General features: G+C 46.2%; 1 protein-coding gene across 2 annotated transcripts; it reads right to left on the bottom strand.

Annotated features, from left to right (window-relative positions):
• Nucleotides 1-4,537: 4,537 nt before the first annotated feature.
• On the bottom strand, nucleotides 4,538-13,640 carry LOC122544434 (uncharacterized). 2 transcript variants are annotated; one of them, XM_043683683.2, is made up of 2 exons: nucleotides 13,614-13,640; nucleotides 4,538-6,578 (listed from the first exon to the last, which is right to left on the bottom strand). In XM_043683683.2, the coding sequence occupies exon 2, from the start codon at nucleotides 6,482-6,484 to the stop codon at nucleotides 4,958-4,960; it is 1,527 nt and encodes a 508-aa protein (XP_043539618.2). In that variant the 5' UTR covers nucleotides 6,485-6,578; nucleotides 13,614-13,640; the 3' UTR covers nucleotides 4,538-4,957. The 2 variants fall into 2 exon arrangements, with proteins under 2 accessions (XP_043539618.2, XP_043539617.2); XM_043683682.2 differs by lacking the exon at nucleotides 13,614-13,640 and adding an exon at nucleotides 11,662-11,745.
• Nucleotides 13,641-17,920: the final 4,280 nt, after the last annotated feature.

Here is a 17,920-nt window from a genome sequence, read left to right as displayed (position 1 = left end):
CTCCCGGCAGAGAGTATGCGTATAACGTGCTTGCCATGGCTCCCCCTCATCCGGGAAAGAGCATGCGCTGTTCTAGTACCGTCGGTGCTGCCGGAATAGAGCATGCGTATAGCACGCCTTGCCGTTGCGTCCGGGATTGAGCGTGCGCAGATCGCGCCCTGATGTCCCTTGTGGGGAATGTTGCCTCATCCGTCCTGCCTCTCATTAACCTGTTCAGGTGTCTGTGTCAGGAGAATTATCGCCTCGAATGGAAATGCTGTCAAGAAATTAAATCTCGGAAAATTGTAGAGCAGGAGGAGATCATTCGGCCCATGATGCCCGTGCCCGCCCTTTTGAAGGATCAATTCAATCAATTGCACTCTTCCAAGTTCCTAACTTCCCCCCCCCATCCCTGGTGGGTAGGTGGGATTGAGGGATGGGGCATAAAAAGGATTTGAGGAAAAAGGAGGAATAAGTGGGATTGAGGGATGGGGAGAAGGCAGGATTGAATGATGGGGCAGAAAGTGGGATTAAGGGATAAATGGAGGAAGTGGGATTGGGAGCTAGGGGTAAAAGGTGAGATAGAGGCATAAAGCGGGGTGAAGGAAGTGGGAAAATGAGTTTGAGGGATCTGTGAAGGGACGGAGGAGTAGGAGGCATTGAAGAATAGGAAGAATGTAAGACAGGCATAGGGAGGAGAAGATGGTATCAAGGGATAAGGAGGAGAAGATGGTATCAAGGGATAGGGAAGAAAGGAAGATTGTGGGATGTGGAGAAATTGGGATTGAGGGACAGGAGAAAAGGTGGGATCGAGGGATAGGTGAGAAGGTGGGATTGAGAGATGGCGAGAAGGTGGGACTGAGGAATGAGGAGGATGTGAGATTGAGGTATGGGGAAGAGGGTAGGAATGAAGGATGGGGAAGAAGTGGGATTGAGGGAATTGGAGAAGATAGGATTGAGGGGTGGGAAGAAGATGGGATTGAAGACTCCTGGAATTGAGGGATGGAAGCAAAGGTTAGATTTTGGCATATGATGAGAAGGTGAGGTTGAGGGATATGATTATTTGCTAATCTGGAATAAATTAAATGGAGAATAAACTAGGTTCAAGGTTGTGTTGTAAGATTAAGGAACAACTTGATTAGTTTTCAAGAAGTTCGAGGAACATACAGAGGAGATAAAGTATTTCTGTTGGCCAGGAAACCTTGCACTAGGTGACAAAGTCTAAACATTTGAGCCACACCCTTCAGGAAACACTTCTGCACACAAAATGTTGTGGAGGTATGGAACTCTCTTTCACAGTTGGCAATTAATCAATTGTTAGTTTTATGATTGAGGTTGACACGTGTTTATTAACCAAAAAATGGAAATAGGAACAAGACGGGTATATGGAGGAAGATTAGAGATCAGCCATGATCTCATTGAATGGTGGAACAGACTCAATGAGCCGAATAGCTTTCTGCACTTCCTTTACTAGATTATGAAGAACGGATGAGCAGACTGTAGACATTTAAAAGACTCAGCAGTGACTTGACTGGATTACTTAAGATCCTGAGGGGGCTTGACAGGATGGATGTAGAGAAGATGTTCCCTCTTGTGGGAGAATCTGGAACAAGAGATTACTGTTTACAAATCAGGAGTTTCCCATTTAAGACAGGGATGGGGTGAATTTTTTTGTCTCACAAAGTGACCTGTGTCTTTGGAACTCTCTTCCTCAAACTGCGAATATTTTTAAGAGTTAGATGGCTTCTAACAGGATGAAAGATTATCAGGATAGGCAGGAGTAATCAGATCAGCCGTGATCTAATAGATTGGTGGAACAGACTCAAGGAGTTTTTTGACCCACTCCTGCTCATCATTTAGAGTCCTCGAGCTGTACAGCAAGGAAACAGACCCTTCAGTCCAACTCATCTGCGCTGACCAGATATCCTAAATTAATCTAGCTCCACTTTCTAATATTTGGCCAATAACCCTCTAAACCATTCCTATTCATGTTCCCATCCAGATGCCTTTTAAATGTTGTAATTGTACCAATCTCCACCACATCCTCTGGCAGCTCCACCCTCTGTGTTAAAAAGTTGCCCCTCAGGTACCACTCTCCTTAAACCTATGCCCTCTAGTTTTGGACTCCCTACCCTGGGAAAAAATACCCTTGGCTATTAACCCTATCCATGCCCCTCATGATTTTATAAACCTCTATCAGGTCACCCCTCAACCTCTAATACTCTAGGGAAAAAAAGCCCTTGCCTATTCAGCCTCTCCCTATAGGTCAAACCTTCCAACCTTGGCAACATCCTTGTAAATCTTTTCTGCATCCTTTCAAGTTTAACATCATCTTTCATACAGCAGGGAGACCAAAAAATATTCCAGAAGTGGCTGAACTAATGTACTGTACAACCGCAACATGACATCCCAACTCCTAGACTCAATGCACTGATCAATGAAAACAAGCGTTCCAATGCCTGCATTAGTACCACAAATATTTGTGTATAAAATGCTTAAGATTCAGGCTTCATCAGACCCCAACTTATTAACAACCTAACCTGTCTTTCTTCCAGTTTCTGACTGATTTCCTTTTAATTTCAGGTCTCCATTGATTGCTGCTTTTTATGTAGATTTTGAGAGATGCAGATCAGTAACCAGAGGGGATACAGGTTTAAGACAGTTGGCAAAAGAGCCAGAGGGGGAAAAGAAGAGAATTGTTTTTATGTTGTGAGTTATGATCAGGCATATACTGCCTGAAAAGACAGTGGAAGCAATTTCACTCAATCTTTCCAAAGGGGATAAACACTTGAAGGGGAAATATTTGAAGAAATAGGGGAAAGAAAGAGATATTTGGATTTATTGCTCACACTATATCTGAGCTGACGTTTCCTGTTCCTCGGATGCTGCCTGACCTGCTGTGCTTTTCCAGCACCACTCTAATCTAAACTCTGATTTTCAGCATCTGCAGTCCTCACTTTTGTCTATCTGAGCTGACACTCCAGTGTAGCAATGAGAGAGGATGAGAAACGGATAAGATGGTTTGGGAGAGATGCTCTTTAGAGGGTCAGTGCAGACTCAAAGGGCCAAATGGTCTCTATCTGCATGGTCTCTATCTGCATTGTAGGGATTCTATGCAACGTTAAACCAAGCCTCTTCCAATTCAGTTCGAACTACACTTTGTTCTGCTATTACTTGCATTTCGTTAATACAAATGCTCTATAATGCGATTGATGAATTGGGGACACTGTTTCTAAAGTGTGAATCTTTAAAGTGTGTATTGTTTATAATGCGATTCCGGCCCCATTAGTTTAAATGGTGTTGCAATTACACGATTTTCTTATAACACGGGATTGCATGAGAATGGAACTACAGCTGAACCGACTGTATAACAAGGTATTCATATGATTCCCAGCTTTCAGTTCTGACAAAAGGTCATGTTAACGCTGTTTTTCTCTCTCCACAGATTCAGTTCTTATTCACAATCAGAATTGGTGGAGCATAGTAAATCAGGGGGTGGCACAATACTTAGGAGTGGGAATAATTTTGTAAAGGTTTTGTATTGGTTTTGCAATACCAACAGTCATCTTGAAGCAGGGAGGAAAGGTAGAGTATTTTAAAATTATGATTCAGCTGGACTGCAGTTATTGTTTAATCAGTATTTTGCAATTCATTATCTGAAGAGTAATTCACAGGATTAAATTATGACCTTTCACCAGTGCTTCCCAAACTTTCCCACAATGTGGCCCCTTGGTGAATACTGTAAAAGTGGATTAAGGGAATTGTGAGAGCTGGGGTCTGTTAGAGAGGGAATAAACTGTGGTCATTTCAATATGGCTCTTCTGGAGAACATTAACTTTGTTTCTCTCTGCACAGAAACTGCCAGGCCTGCTGAGTTTCTTCAGCATTTTTCTAATTTAATTACTTCATATTATGTCACATGTGGTAAGTTATAGTTGATATAGCGACAATACTGTGGCTTTAATAGATTGTTTTGTCCTGTTTTATTTTAGAGAGGTTTTAAGATAGAGGTGCTGAGCTATTTAGTTGCAAAGCCAGTAAACAGCTTGTGAGGCCTTGGGTGTTTTTTAAAAGTTGGAACAATAGAAGCAGCCTGAATGGGTGTTGACAAGCTCCCACAGAACCAGGGGTGTTAGGTTTAGCTTTCAGCAGTTACTGTTGGGGTCTTGAAGAAGTGAAAGCTGGAATTCTGTCTTTCTCTCAGAATTGTCTTTTGATGTTCTTTCCCCCTGGATTGGAGAACTGCATGGAGGCAATCTTTTGTTTTACTAAATTTGCCTTTTGCCAAGGGTATGTTTATGGGGTGTTGTTAAATTGGAACAGTTAATTAATAATAGTTACTATATCTATTATTCTGTTAAGTTTTCCCAGAGAGTTCTAATTCCTTATTTTTTCTGTTAACTACAGTGGATGAATAAAGTGTTCTCTTTTGCATCTGGAGTGCAACACCTTACATTCACCTTTAAAATAAAAAAAAGTAAGGATCTAGACTAACTGCTGAATAGTTTGAGGAAGTTTGGTCTGGTCCATAACAATGTGAAGACAAGAAAGGTAACGTTTTCCACTCTGCCTTTATTAGTGTGACTACATTTTGAGATATGGTAAAATAACCGATCAAGTGTGCCCCATGGGGTTTTAAAGAGGTAGAGCATGTCCAATTTTCTTTTGACAGGCAATAGACTGAGAAGGTAATGAAAACTCCGGTGTTGAGAAATGGTTTGCAAAGCCAGTGAAGCAATTGAAGATCAGCAGGGTCACCTCTCTACTTGTCTGTTCTCTCTGACCTCCGAATCTCAGGTTGACCACAGCCTGGATTTAGAAGGTCACTAATAAAAGTGGATTGAGACAATGGCGCGACAAGTTGAGTTCAGGTTGCAGGTCAGATAATACAACAAGTGTGAGACTGGACCAGTTTGTCATCTTTGCGAGATTTGAAGTCAGGCTTACCAAAGAGGTCAGCACCAGGCGACGGATTCTGTTAGCGTACCTGACCGTCACCACTTCTGGTAGCTCCTATTGGGATCAGGCTGAAGGCAGTCTGAGGTCTTTGTGCTTGCTTGGACTCGTCCTGACTGAAGTTAGATTGGTGCACTGGCATTTTCTTTGTCGGAGCCGGTGCTGAGTGAGAGTGCGATGTGTTTGCACACCTTGCCGAGGCTGAGATGGGTTGAGAGTGAGAGATGGCAGTGTGCCTCACTGGACCTGAGATCGAGGTAGACCGAGGCGGTTCGACATGCTTTGTCGGACAGAAGCCAGAGTGAAGACGCGAGGCATTCACGCACCGTGAAGGATCCCGGGGAAATTGGCACCAGGGGGGCTCGCTTTGCCGTTTCAGGCAAGAGCTGGAGGGGATGGGAGGAGTTTCTGAGTGCTTTATCAGGGTGGGCATGGAGTGTGAATGGGATGTGTTTGCACATCGGACAGAATCGGGGCTCAGATGGGACCGACACAGCTCCGTGTGCTTCGGGCTACCAGATTTAGAGTGACAGTGGGATTTGTTAGTACACTGGACCGAAGGAGGAATGAGATGAGGCTGAGGTGTTTGCTCATGCCTCAACGGGCCAGGGCTGGAGTGAGAGTGCGACGTGTTGGAACATCGGACGGTATGTGGGGTCAAACGAGAGTGAGTTGGCTCAGTGTGTCTAACCGCAGTGGAGCTAAAGGGGACTGGAGGCGTTTCAGTGTGCTTCATTGGAGCAGGGCTAGACTGGGAGGTGTCTGTGTGTCGTACCGGGCTAGGAATAGGGTAGTAAGAATGAGATGTGACCGCACGCATTACTGGGCAAGAGCTAGAATGAGAGTGTGAGGCATTAGAACATCGGACAGGATCGGAGCTAAAGCGACACTGCGGTGCTTTGTTTTGCCTCTGGGGACCAGGGTTGCCGAGAGGCTGGGCTGGCTTTGCCAAGCTCACCGGTAAGGAGATGGAATGGGAATCTGAGATCTTAGCCTGCCTCGCTGAGCCACAGGGGCTGCCAGGCTGACAGAATTCAGGGTGGCCTACCGAACCACTTTTCCACTGACATTGGGTTGACTTCAGGCTCCTCACCGGATGAGTGATGGGCCACTCCAGGGTCGCATCGGAAAATGACACACTACGCGCGCGATGGTGATGGTGGTGGTGGTGATGGTGAACCCCTGATTCTCTGTGTCGAAGGCAGGGTTCAGGAGTTCTCGTGCACGGAAGCACGGCCGGGTTCTGGCAGCCCTCAGAGTTGCAGACCAATCCCGAACCGGGGCAGGACTTAGCAATCCGGGGAGTCCTGAGTTTGGCCACTCTGGAGTCGGCGCTGTCTCGAGGTCTGTCCGTGCACGGGGTCGCAGCCAATCCAAGGCCTTGATCCAACTCGAGAGCGGGCATTTGGTGTCTCTCCTCGGAGAGCTGGAGGGGGCCGGCCTCTCCGCTGTGACTCCTGAACTCGTTAGAATTTGCCTGTTGGTGCTTCAGAAAGCAACTGCCTAAATGTGGATTGGCAGGGCGGGGTTCATCTGCTGAACCTTGCATTACTAATTTATAGAGGGCACGTTCTTCTGTTTGAGCTTATCTACATTGGAGCAGAATACATCTGACCATGGGACTGCTGTTTTCACATTGGCACCTGAGAATTAAGCAAAGATAGTGTTAAAGTTATCGCTGAAAATCTAAATTTATTTTTAAATGTATTTGGGATTATGGATGGTTAGGCCAACATTTTGTTGCCTGGTCCTAATTTACCAGCTGAGAAGGTGGAAGTGAGCTCTGTGTGGTGGAGGGCGTGTGATGGAAGTTTGTACCACACAAATGTCAGGCAATGACCATCAATGGTGTTACCATCAATGGTGTTACCATCACTGAATCCGACACTGTCAATATCCTGGAGGTTATCATTGACCAGAAACTCAACTAGGCTCACCACAGAAACACAGTGGCTACAAGAGCAGGTCTGAGGCTGGGAATCCTGCAGCAAGTAACTCACCTCCTGACTCCACCATCTACAGGGCACAAGTTAGGATTGTGATGGGATACTCCCGACCTGTCTGGATGGGTGCAGCTCAAGAAGCTTGACACCATCCAGGACAAAGAGGATAGAAGAATAGAACCCCTAAAGTGTGGAAACAGGCCCTTCAGGCCAAGTCCACACCAACCCTCCAAAGAGGATCCCATCCAAACCCATTCCCCATTACTCTACATTAACCTCTGTCTAATTGACCTAACCTACACATTCCTGAACACTATGGGCAATTTAGCATGGCCAATTCACTGCATATCTTTGGATTGTGGGAGGAAACCAGAGCACCCGGAGGAAACCCACGCAGACACTGGGAGAATACGCACATTCCACACAGTCTCCCTAGGCTGGAATTGAACCCAGGTCCCTGACGCTGTGAGGCAGCAGTGCTAACCACTGAGCCATCGTGCTGCTCAAAGCAGGCTGCTTGATTGGCGCTACGTCCTCAAACGGTGGTGCTGTGTTTTGCCTCTGGGGACAAGGAGTGCCAAAGGCTGGGCTGGCTTTGCCAAGCTCACCAGTAAGGTGATGGAATGGGAATCTGAGACCTTAGCTTGCCTTGCGGAGCCACAGAGACTGCCAGGCTGACAGGATTCAAGGTGGCCTACCAAACCACTTTTCCAATGACATTAGGTTGACTTCAAGCTCCTTACTGGATGAGTGATGGGCCATTCCAGGGTTGTATTGGAAAATGACATGCCACGTGCACGCTGGTGATGCACCGACGCTCAGTAGCAGCAGTATGTACCATCTACAAGATGTACGGCAGAAATTCACCAAAGATCCTCAGATAGCACCTTCCAAACCCATTACCATTTCCATCTTGAAGGACAAGGGCAGTAGCTACATGGGAACACCACCACCTTCAAGTTCCCCTCAAAGTCATTCACCATCCTGACTTGGAAAAAAAAAATCACAGCTCCTTCACTGTCACTGGATCAAAATCCTGGAATTCACTTACTAATGACGTTGTGGGTCAACCTACAGCAGGTGGACTGCAGTGATTCAAGAAGGCAGCTCACCAACCATCTTCTCAAGGGGCAAATAGGGACGTGCAATAAATGCTGGCCCAGTCAGCGACACCCACACCCCACAAATGAATAAATTTAAAAAAGGGGACACCCACACAGTGCCGTTAGGGAGGGGGTTCTAGGATTTTGACCCAGTGACACTGAAGGAATGGTGATACTTCTACAAGTCAGGATGGAGAATGGCTTAGAGGAGGTGGGGGTGAAATATAAAGGTGATTGTGAGCCCTTTGTGCCAGTATCTATTGTCATAGAGTCATAGAGATGTACAGCATGGAAACAGACATAGAACATAGAACATTACAGCGCAATACAGGCCCTTCGGCCCTCGATGTTGCGCCGCCCTGTCATACTAATCTGAAGCCCATCCCACTATTCCATGGACGTCCATTTGCCTGTCCAATGATGACTTAAATGCACTTAAACTTGGCGAATCTACTACCGTTGCAGGCAAAGCACTCTATACCCTTACTATTCTCTGAGTAAAGAAACTACCTCTGACATCTGTCTTCTACCTATCTCCCCTCACTTTAAAGTTGTGTCCCCTTGTGTTTGCCATCCCCATACTTGGATAAAGGCTCTCCCTGATTATCTTGTATGTCTCTATTAAGTCACCTCTCAACCTTCTTCTCTCCAACGAGAACAGCCTCAAGGCCCTCAGCCTATCCTCCTAAGACATTCCTTCCATACCAGGCAAAATCCTAGTAAATCTCCTCTGCACCCTTTCCAAAGTTTCCACATCCTTCTTATACTGCGGTGACCAAAACTGTACACAATACTCCAAGTGTGACCGTACCTGAGCTTTGAACAGCTGCAGCATAACCTCCTTGTTCCGGAACTCAATCCCTCTATTAATAAAGGCCAAAACACTGTATGCCTTCTTAACAACCCTGTCAATCTGGGTGGCAACTTCCAGGGATCTGTGTACATGGACACCGAGATCTCTCTGCTCATCTGCACTCCCAAGAATCTTATCATTAGCCCAGTTCTTTGCGTTCCGATTACTCCAGCCAAAGTGTATCACCTCACACTTGTCCACATTAAACTCCATTTGCCATCTCTCAGCCCAGCTCTGCATCCTATCTATGTCTCTCTGCAACCTACTACATCCTTTGTCACTATCCACAACTCCACCGACCTTAGTGTTGTCCGCAAATTTACTAACCCACCCTTCTAAGCCCTCATCCAGGTCATTTATAAAAATGACGAACAGCAGTGGACCCAACACCGACCCTTGCGGTACGCCGCTAGTAACTGGACACCAAGATGAACATGTTCCATCAACTACAACCCTCTGTTTTCTTTCAGCAAGCCAATTACTGATCCAAACTGCTATGTCTCCCACAATCTCATTCCTCTACATTTTGTATAATAGCCTACTGTGGGGAACCTTATCGAACGCCTTGCTGAAATTCATATACACCACATCAACCGGTTTACTCTCATATATCTGTTTGGTCACTTTGTCAAAAAACTCAATAAGATTCCTTAGGCACAACCTACCCTTCACAAAACCGTGCTGACTGTCCCTGATCAGATTATTCTTTTCTAGATGGTTATAAATCCTATCTCTTATAACCTTTTCCAACACTTTGCCAACAACTGAAGTGAGACTCACTGGTCTGTAATTACCAGGATTGCCTCTACGATCCTTTTTGAACAAGGGAGCCACATTTGGTATCCTCCAGTCCTCAGGCACTATTCCTGTAGACAATGATGATTTGAAGATCAATGCCAAAGGCTCAGCAATCTCTTCCCTTGCTTCCCAGTGGATCCTAGGATAGATCCCATCCGGCCCAGGGGACTTGTCTATTTCCACACTCTTGGTCCCTTTGGTCCAAACCGTCCATGGTGGATGGTAGATTAAAAATGGGAAGATACTGCTTTAAACCAAGGAAACTGTGTAATATGTTTGCAGTTTTAGAAGCAGGTTACAGAAATAAGTTGTATTTGCAATTTTGAGAGTATGGTGCTGGGAAAGCACAGCCGGTCAGGCAGCATCCGAGGAGCAGGAAGATCGATGTTTCAGGCATAAGCCCTTCATCAGGAATCCTGATGAAGGGCTTAGGCCCAAAACATCGATTTTCCTGCTCCTCTCTCTGCAAAGCCCCACCTGGAAGAAAAAGGGAAAAGAGCCCCCTCAGAGGTACTGGAAGGGCAGATCCAAACCCAGTGAATGAAAGACTGAAAAGCAGTGCATTCACCACCTCACATCATTAGCAAAGAATTGGAAGGAGTCAATGGATAATCACTAGAAAACAACTCATTGATGGGCAGAAGTGGGTACTGCAGATGCTGGAGATTAGAGTCGAGAGTGTAGTGCTGGAAAAGCACAGCAGGTCAGGCAGCACCTGAGGTTTATAAACCGGGTGGTGCGGGATTCCCGAATTATGAGGTTGGAAGCTGTGGGTGGGAGATCCCCTGAGGTGATGAGGTTGAGGTTGTGTATGGTCTGGGAGATGATGGTTTGGTGTTGGGGGGTTGAGGTCGTGGTCGAGGGGGTGGTAGGAGGAGGTGTCTTCGAGTTGGCATCTGGCTTCAGTGGTGTAGAGGTCAGTGCGCCAAACTACCACTGCACCCCCCCCCCCCCCCCCCATCCTGGTTTGATGGTGAGGTTGGGGTTGGAGTGGAGGGCTGCGCATTGTGAGGGTGAGTGGTTGGAGTTGGGGGAGGGGGGTAGACAGGTTGAGATGGTTAATGTCTCGGTGGCAGTTGGAAATAAAGAGGTTGAGAGCGGGTAATAGGCTGGCGCGGGGTGTCCAGGTGGATGCAGCGTGTTGGAGGTGGGTGAAGGGGTCCTCGAGAAGGTGGGCGGGAGTCTTGATGAAAAATGTAAGCTCGGAGGCGGCAAAAGAAGTGTTTGACATCACAACGCGTATTGAAATGGTTGATGCATAGACGGAGGAGGATGAAGTTAAGGCCTTTGTTGATTTCCTGATGAAGGGCTTTTGCCCGAAACGTCAATGTTCCTGCTCCTCGGATGCCGCCTGACCTGCTGTGCTTTTCCAGCACCTCTCTAATCTTGACAACAACTCATCACCATCTGTGATCCAGACTGGTGCCAGGACTGTCCATCTGACGTTTTAACAAAATCTTGCCCAGCTACAATGCTTGCACATCTTGTTTTGTGTGACTGTATATGTAAGGGATTTTTAAGAAAGGGGTAGAGATTCATTTATCGGTTAGTGTTTCAACTTGTCCATTTTTTTTCCTGGGGATACTCTTTGTTTCAGATCTCCATCCTCCATAGTTTTTCGTCATTTTTGTCTTTTATTGTGCCATTGGTTAAAAAAAAGGTTGTTTATCTTGTTAATAGAAAAAAGAAACCTGTATTCTTTTAACGTGAAGTTGGTAAAATTGGTCACATCAGTGGCTTGATCAAATTTGTAATACCTGCAGGAATGATGGAGTTTGATTTGCGTGCACTGTTCCAATGAATCCCGACACAATCCACAGGCAATTGGACATTACTGTGAGACCCCAGAAAGTGAGGAAGCAGCCTTGCATTGATGGGAAATCGGACACTTTTTGTATGGTATTTGTTAATGGGACATGGACGTTGCTGGGTGGGCCAGCATTTATCGTCCTGTCTCTAATTGCCCTGGAGAAAGTGATAGCGAGCTACCTTCATGAACCACTTGCAGGACGGGGTGGGAAAAGGTTACCTTAAATCTTGAGGCGAATGAGTAGCAGAGCAGAGTCACACCAGTCAAGAACCTTGCAGTGGAGTTCAGCGCAGCCACGCAATCCTGAGGGAAGAGGCGGAAGGACAGGTTTGAGCAGAGTTCCAAAGGTCGAGAGGACAGGGTCAGGAGAGGTGTTTGATAGGCTATAGGGATTGCAGCGTGAGCTTAATAGGGTGGATGGATAAGGTGAGTGGGTTAATAGGCATGGATAGGGTGAATAGCCAAGGTCTTTTTCCTGGTGGGGTGGGGGGTCCAAAACTAGAGGACATAAGTTTAAGGTGAGAGGGAAGGATTTCAAAAGGATCTAATGGGCAACTTTTTCACACAGAGGGTGGTGCGTGTATGGAATGAGCTGCCAGAGGAAGTGGTGGAGGCTGGTACAATTGCAACATGTAAAAGGCATCTGGTTGAGTATATGAATAGGAAGGGTTTGGAGGGATATGGGCCAGGTGCTGGCAAATGGAACTAGATTAATTTAAGATTCCTGATTGGCATGGACAAGTCTGTGCTGTACAGTTCGATGACTCTATAATAGCTTGGACTAAATTGTTCCCAGGATGTTAGATAGGAAACTGTGGGGAAAAGGGTGAAGGATTGTAATATGAGTGTGGAGCTGCAAAGAGGTCTATAAGGCAGCCATCTTGGTGGTTACCAGATTAGAGCCCTAACCTCCTCCAGCACTCTGTTCTGCACCTTTCCTTGAATTCTTTATTCCTACAGGACCCCTATTTTCTCCGTCCCTACACTCCGTCATTGTCAGCCATGCCTTCAGCCATCTTCCCTTTACCTTGTCTTTGTTTTCCGTGGCCTGTTTGCTGCACTGCGTGGTACCTTTAAGAAAGGTGTCCAGTCGGAGAAGTGCTCATCTTGAAGGTACTCATTCCAGAGCACTGCCCAGCCCTGCAGCTTGTCGGGAACATCAGTTTAAAGCCCCTTTGACTGAGATCATCCCCACCCCTGCTTGCTTGCTTGCTTTTTTGACTAGACGCAGTGTCCAGTCCCCTCAAACCTTTCTGAAGCACGTCAGTGGGTTTACTCCATTGGAGGGCCTTCTGTGGTCCCAAGCCCTACACTGGAAGGCCATGGAGGAGCTTCAACATCTCCACTTAAGAGGCCAGAATCTGCTGTCTTTAACACTGTATGCAAATGGTTACCTCCTCCTTGTCCTCATTGTGAATCATAGAATTCCCTACAGCGTGGAAGCTGGCCATTCGGCCCATCGAGTCCACGCTGACTTCTGAAGAGCATCCCACCCAGACTCATCACCCAATCTTATCTCCATAACCCTGCATTTCCCATGGTCAATCCACCTAACCTACACATCCTGGACCATATGGGCAATTTAGCATGGCCAATGTATCTAACCTGCACATCTTTGGACTGTGGGAGGAAACCGGAGCACCCAGAGGAAACTCATGCAGATACGGGGAGAATGTGTTAACTTCACACAGACAGTCACCCAAAAGTGGAATTGAACCTGGCTCTCTGACACTGTGAGGCAGCAGTGCTAACCACTGAGCCACCGTGCCTCCCACCATTTGTAAAAATGCAATGTAAGGTACTGGCAGAGGTCACTTGGCCCATCATGTGCTGGTCCCAGCGCTTTGAAAGCTATCTGATTATTCCCAGTCCCCTTCTGTTCCCCCATATCATATGACCTTTCCTTTCCAAGTATATATCCTTTTAAACACCATCCCTTTATCCTGCCAATCTGACTTTAGACAACTTTACCCCATTGGCTGCTGGAGGTCACCCTATTCAAACTCTGCAGAGGCTGAGAATGGGGCCCACAGGGCACAGCTCACTCAGACTAACCAAAGCGGTCCCAGTTGGGAAGTGTTTGATGACTTGGAGGGACTATTTAGCCAATCACCCGTGATGCCAGTGCACTGTGTCACTTGGATGACACTAGAGAATTAGTTTCAACTCACATGAAGAACAAAGTCTGGTTGCCGAGACTTGGGTAACTGCATCTCTTGTCTCCGTGCCTAAGAATCAAAACAAATATTGGAATTTTTATCAAAATCATTTGTATTTGCAATTATGACTTATATGATGACTAAGGCCTCATACTGATGTTTCACATCATCAAAGACTTCTGCTCTTTGTGCATGAGCTCAGGTATCCATTATGGCTTAGATGGCGTCCATTCGGCCCATTAAGTCCAAGCCCAGTTTTAGGCATTCATAAACTATTTGACTCAGAGAGTTGCAAAATAACAATAAGGCACCTTTATTTAAAAAAAAACAGTTGCAATGTCTCAATCACTTATCAACCCATCTTAATTACCAGTTAAGATTTACCATGTCTTCTTGTGGGTCTCAAGTCACACATACCCTAGACCAGATTTCCTTCTCTGAAGGGCATTTCAGAGAATCCTATTGTAGAAACCCTACAGTTTGGAAGCAAGCCATTCAGCTCATTGAGTCCATGCTAACCCTCAGAACAGCAGCTCGCCCATACCCTCCTACCCTATCCCTGTAACCCCATATTTCCCATGGCTAATCCACCTCGCCTCACAGCCTTGGACACAATGGGCAATTTAGCATGGTCAATCCACCCTAATCTGCACATCTTTGGACTGTGGGAGGAAACCAGAGCACCCAGAGGAAACCCACGCAGACACGGGGAGAATGTGCAAACTCCGCACAGACAGATGCCCAAGGGTGGACTCTAACCCAGTCCCTTACACTGTGAGACAGCAGTGCTAACCACTGAGCCACCATGTCACCCCAAACAATAGCTTATAACAATGATTTCACAGTCACTTTTCATCTGCAGATTTTGTTTTAATTATATTAAACTTTTAACCCTGTGGGATTTGAATCTGGGACCTCTAGCAAAAATATGACTGCACCATCACTTCCCCATTAACCTAATAAAGTGTCTCAAAAAAGTATTATCCAAATGACATCTGACACTGAGTCACATAAGAAGAACAAAGGGACTGGTGACCAAAGGTTATAAGTTTTAAGGATTGTCTTAAAGGACAGAGAGAGAGGATGAGAGGTTTAGGGGAAAGGATTCCAGAACATAGAGCTCAGACAACTGAGGTCACGGCCACCAATGGTGGGAACAGAAGATGATTCGGGGGGTGAGTTGGAAGTGTGCAGTGATCTTGAGGTTACAAATAAAAGGAAGTGAGGGGTTGAGGGCAAGGCCACTGTGGCAATCTCAAACTGAGGCTGAGGTTGACCTACAAGGTGTGGAAAATTGGCTGGACACTGAACAATGATCTAAAGCTGGGATTGTTGCCAATCTTCAACAGTTTCTTGATTGTGTGGTTCATCTACTGGTTGCTGTGAGCTAATGAGTCATCAGGACGTGTTTCTCATTTGTGGTTGTGACTGAATCATAGAATCCCTAAGTGTGGAAGCAGGCCATTCGATCCATAGAGTCCATACCAACCCTCCGAAGAGCATACCACCCAGATCCAACCCTCTCCCTGTAATTGCACATCCCATGGCTAACCCACACAACCTGCACATCCCTGGACACTATGGGCAATTTAGCATGGTCAATCCACCCTAACCTGCACATCCCTGGACACCATGGGCAATTTAGCATGGCCAGAGATGGAAATGTGTTGCTGGAAAAGCGCAGCAGGTCAGGCAGCATCTAGGGAACAGGAGAATCGACGTTTCGGGCATTAGCCCTTCTTCAGGAATGAGGAAAGTTGGTCCAGCAGGCTAAGATAAACCTTTGTAGAGGGAGAAAGAGAGCTTCTTCAAGGAAGGCATCCTTGTAAGAGGATTCGCAGTAGATTGAAATCTTTGAGGAGAAAGTGAGGTCTGCAGATGCTGGAGATCAGAGATGGAAATGTGTTGCTGGAAAAGCGCAGCAGGTCAGGCAGCATCTAGGGAACAGGAGAATCGACGTTTCGGGCATTAGCCTTCTTCAGGAATGAGGAAAGTTGGTCCAGCAGGCTAAGATAAACCTTTGTAGAGGGAGAAAGAGAGCTTCTTCAAGGAAGGCATCCTTGTAAGAGGATTCGCAGTAGATTGAAATCTTTGAGGAGAAAGTGAGGTCTGCAGATGCTGGAGATCAGAGATGGAAATGTGTTGCTGGAAAAGCGCAGCAGGTCAGGCAGCATCTAGGGAACAGGAGAATCGACGTTTCGGGCATTAGCCTTCTTCAGGAATGAGGAAAGTTGGTCCAGCAGGCTAAGATAAACCTTTGTAGAGGGAGAAAGAGAGCTTCTTCAAGGAAGGCATCCTTGTAACAGGATTCGCAGTAGGTTGAAATCTTTGAGGAGAAAGTGAGGTCTGCAGATGCTGGAGATCAAAGATGGAAATGTGTTGCTGGAAAAGCGCAGCAGGTCAGGCAGCATCTAGGGAACAGGAGAATCGACGTTTCGGGCATTAGCCCTTCTTCAGGAATGAGGAAAGTTGGTCCAGCAGGCTAAGATAAACCTTTGTAGAGGGAGAAAGAGAGCTTCTTCAAGGAAGGCATCCTTGTAAGAGGATTCGCAGTAGGTTGAAATCTTTGAGGAGAAAGTGAGGTCTGCAGATGCTGGAGATCAGAGATGGAAATGTGTTGCTGGAAAAGCGCAGCAGGTCAGGCAGCATCTAGGGAACAGGAGAATCGACGTTTCGGGCATTAGCCCTTCTTCAGGAATGAGGAAAGTTGGTCCAGCAGGCTAAGATAAACCTTTGTAGAGGTTTAGCATTTAGCATGGCCAGTCCACCCTAACATGCACATCCCTGGGCAATATGGGTAATTTAGCATGGTCAATCCATCTAACCTGCACACTATGAGCAATTTAGCATGGTCAATCCACCATAACCTGGACACTATGGGCAATTTAGCATGGTCAATCCAACAAACCTGCACACTATGAGCAATTTAGCATGGCCAATCCACCCTAACCTGCACATCTTTGGACTGTGGGAGGAATCCGGAGCACCTAGAGGAAACCCATGCAGACAGGGAGAATGTGCAAACTCTGCACAGTCGCCCAAGGTTGGAATTGAACCCGGGTCCCTGGCATTGTGAGGCAGCAGTACCCATCACTGAGCCACCGTCCCACCCTGGTGAGGGGTCAGCTGGGGCTAATAGCCCCTTGAGTCAGGAGTTTGCAGGTTTAATTACCACTCCAAGCTCAAGTAGCTCAGGTAGACTGTCCAGTGCAAAACTGAAGATGTGTTCTCAAGAATGCAAGGGCCAGGCTATTCTGCCCCTCAAGCCTGCTCTGCCATCTAGCAAGAGTATGGCTAATCTGATTATGGTCCCAGCTCCACCTTTCCGACTACAACTGCTGACTCCCTCTTCAATCAGAAACCTGTCTAATGCAAACTTTAATATATATCCGCTGCTCTCTGGTGTGAGAGAATGCCAAACACTAAAGACCTCTGAAAGAAAAATAATCCTCTTTATCTCCCTCCTAAAAGGGAGATCCCCCATGTTGAAACTATGCCCCCTCCCCACACCCCCAATGTCTAGAGTCCTGCAACACCCTCTCAGCATTTATCCTGCCGAGCCCCCTTGAATCTTAAGTTTTAATGAGATCTTCTCGCATTCTTGTAAAATCTAGATAGATACGGCTGTCAGATGAGATTAACAAAGGCCGTAATTACTCTCTCCGGTGGATATGAAGGATCCCATTCTGCTGTCCAAAGTTTTGTTGGATTTGCATATTAATAGCCCTCTAAAGTCCTTGCAGGAAGTCAGGCCTTGTAACAGTGATAACTGCAAATGCAAAATACAACAAGCCCCTCCTGATCTGGAAAGTGAACATTTAAACTGTACAGGGTCATTCCACCAACTCCAATCTTAAAGATTTAAAACATCTAAAAAACTTTCTTACTGTTTCTATGTGGATTTTTTCACTGTCTCTCCATCCAGTCTTTCTTTCCCTCTCTTTATCTCTCTCTCTCTCTCTCTCTTTTGACGTGAAATTTCCCTTCTTTCTGTCTTTCTTTCTCAATCCTTAAATTGCATTGTTTAAGGAGGTCAGAAAGAACAAAAAGCAAGACTTGTATTTAAATATCACCTTCCATTAGCCCAGGATGCCCTAACGTGCTTCCTCAGCCAACAGAGTAATGTTATACGAAGCACAGCAGCTCATTTACACACAGCAAGCTCCTGCAAACAGCAATGTAATAATGACCACATAATCTGTTTTTGTGATGTTTGCCGAGGGATCAATATTGGCCACAGGACACCAGAGATAACTCAAAGCAAAACGCTGTTGTTACTGGAGATCTGAAATAAGAACAGGAAGTGCTTGGGAAAGATC

This window comes from Chiloscyllium plagiosum, unplaced genomic scaffold (genome assembly GCF_037043375.1).
Source record: "Chiloscyllium plagiosum isolate Xiang-an unplaced genomic scaffold, Cpla_swu_hap1 HiC_scaffold_44, whole genome shotgun sequence".
Taxonomy (NCBI): domain Eukaryota; kingdom Metazoa; phylum Chordata; class Chondrichthyes; order Orectolobiformes; family Hemiscylliidae; genus Chiloscyllium; species Chiloscyllium plagiosum.
Note: the sequence above shows the minus strand (reverse complement) of the source record. Positions and strands in the feature narration are given on the sequence as shown.

Bases quoted from the DNA above. Each gene is read 5' to 3' on its own strand.
- LOC122544434 (XM_043683683.2), bottom strand. From the start codon at position 6,484: ATGCAAGGTTCAGCAGATGAACCCCGCCCTGCCAATCCACATTTAGGC.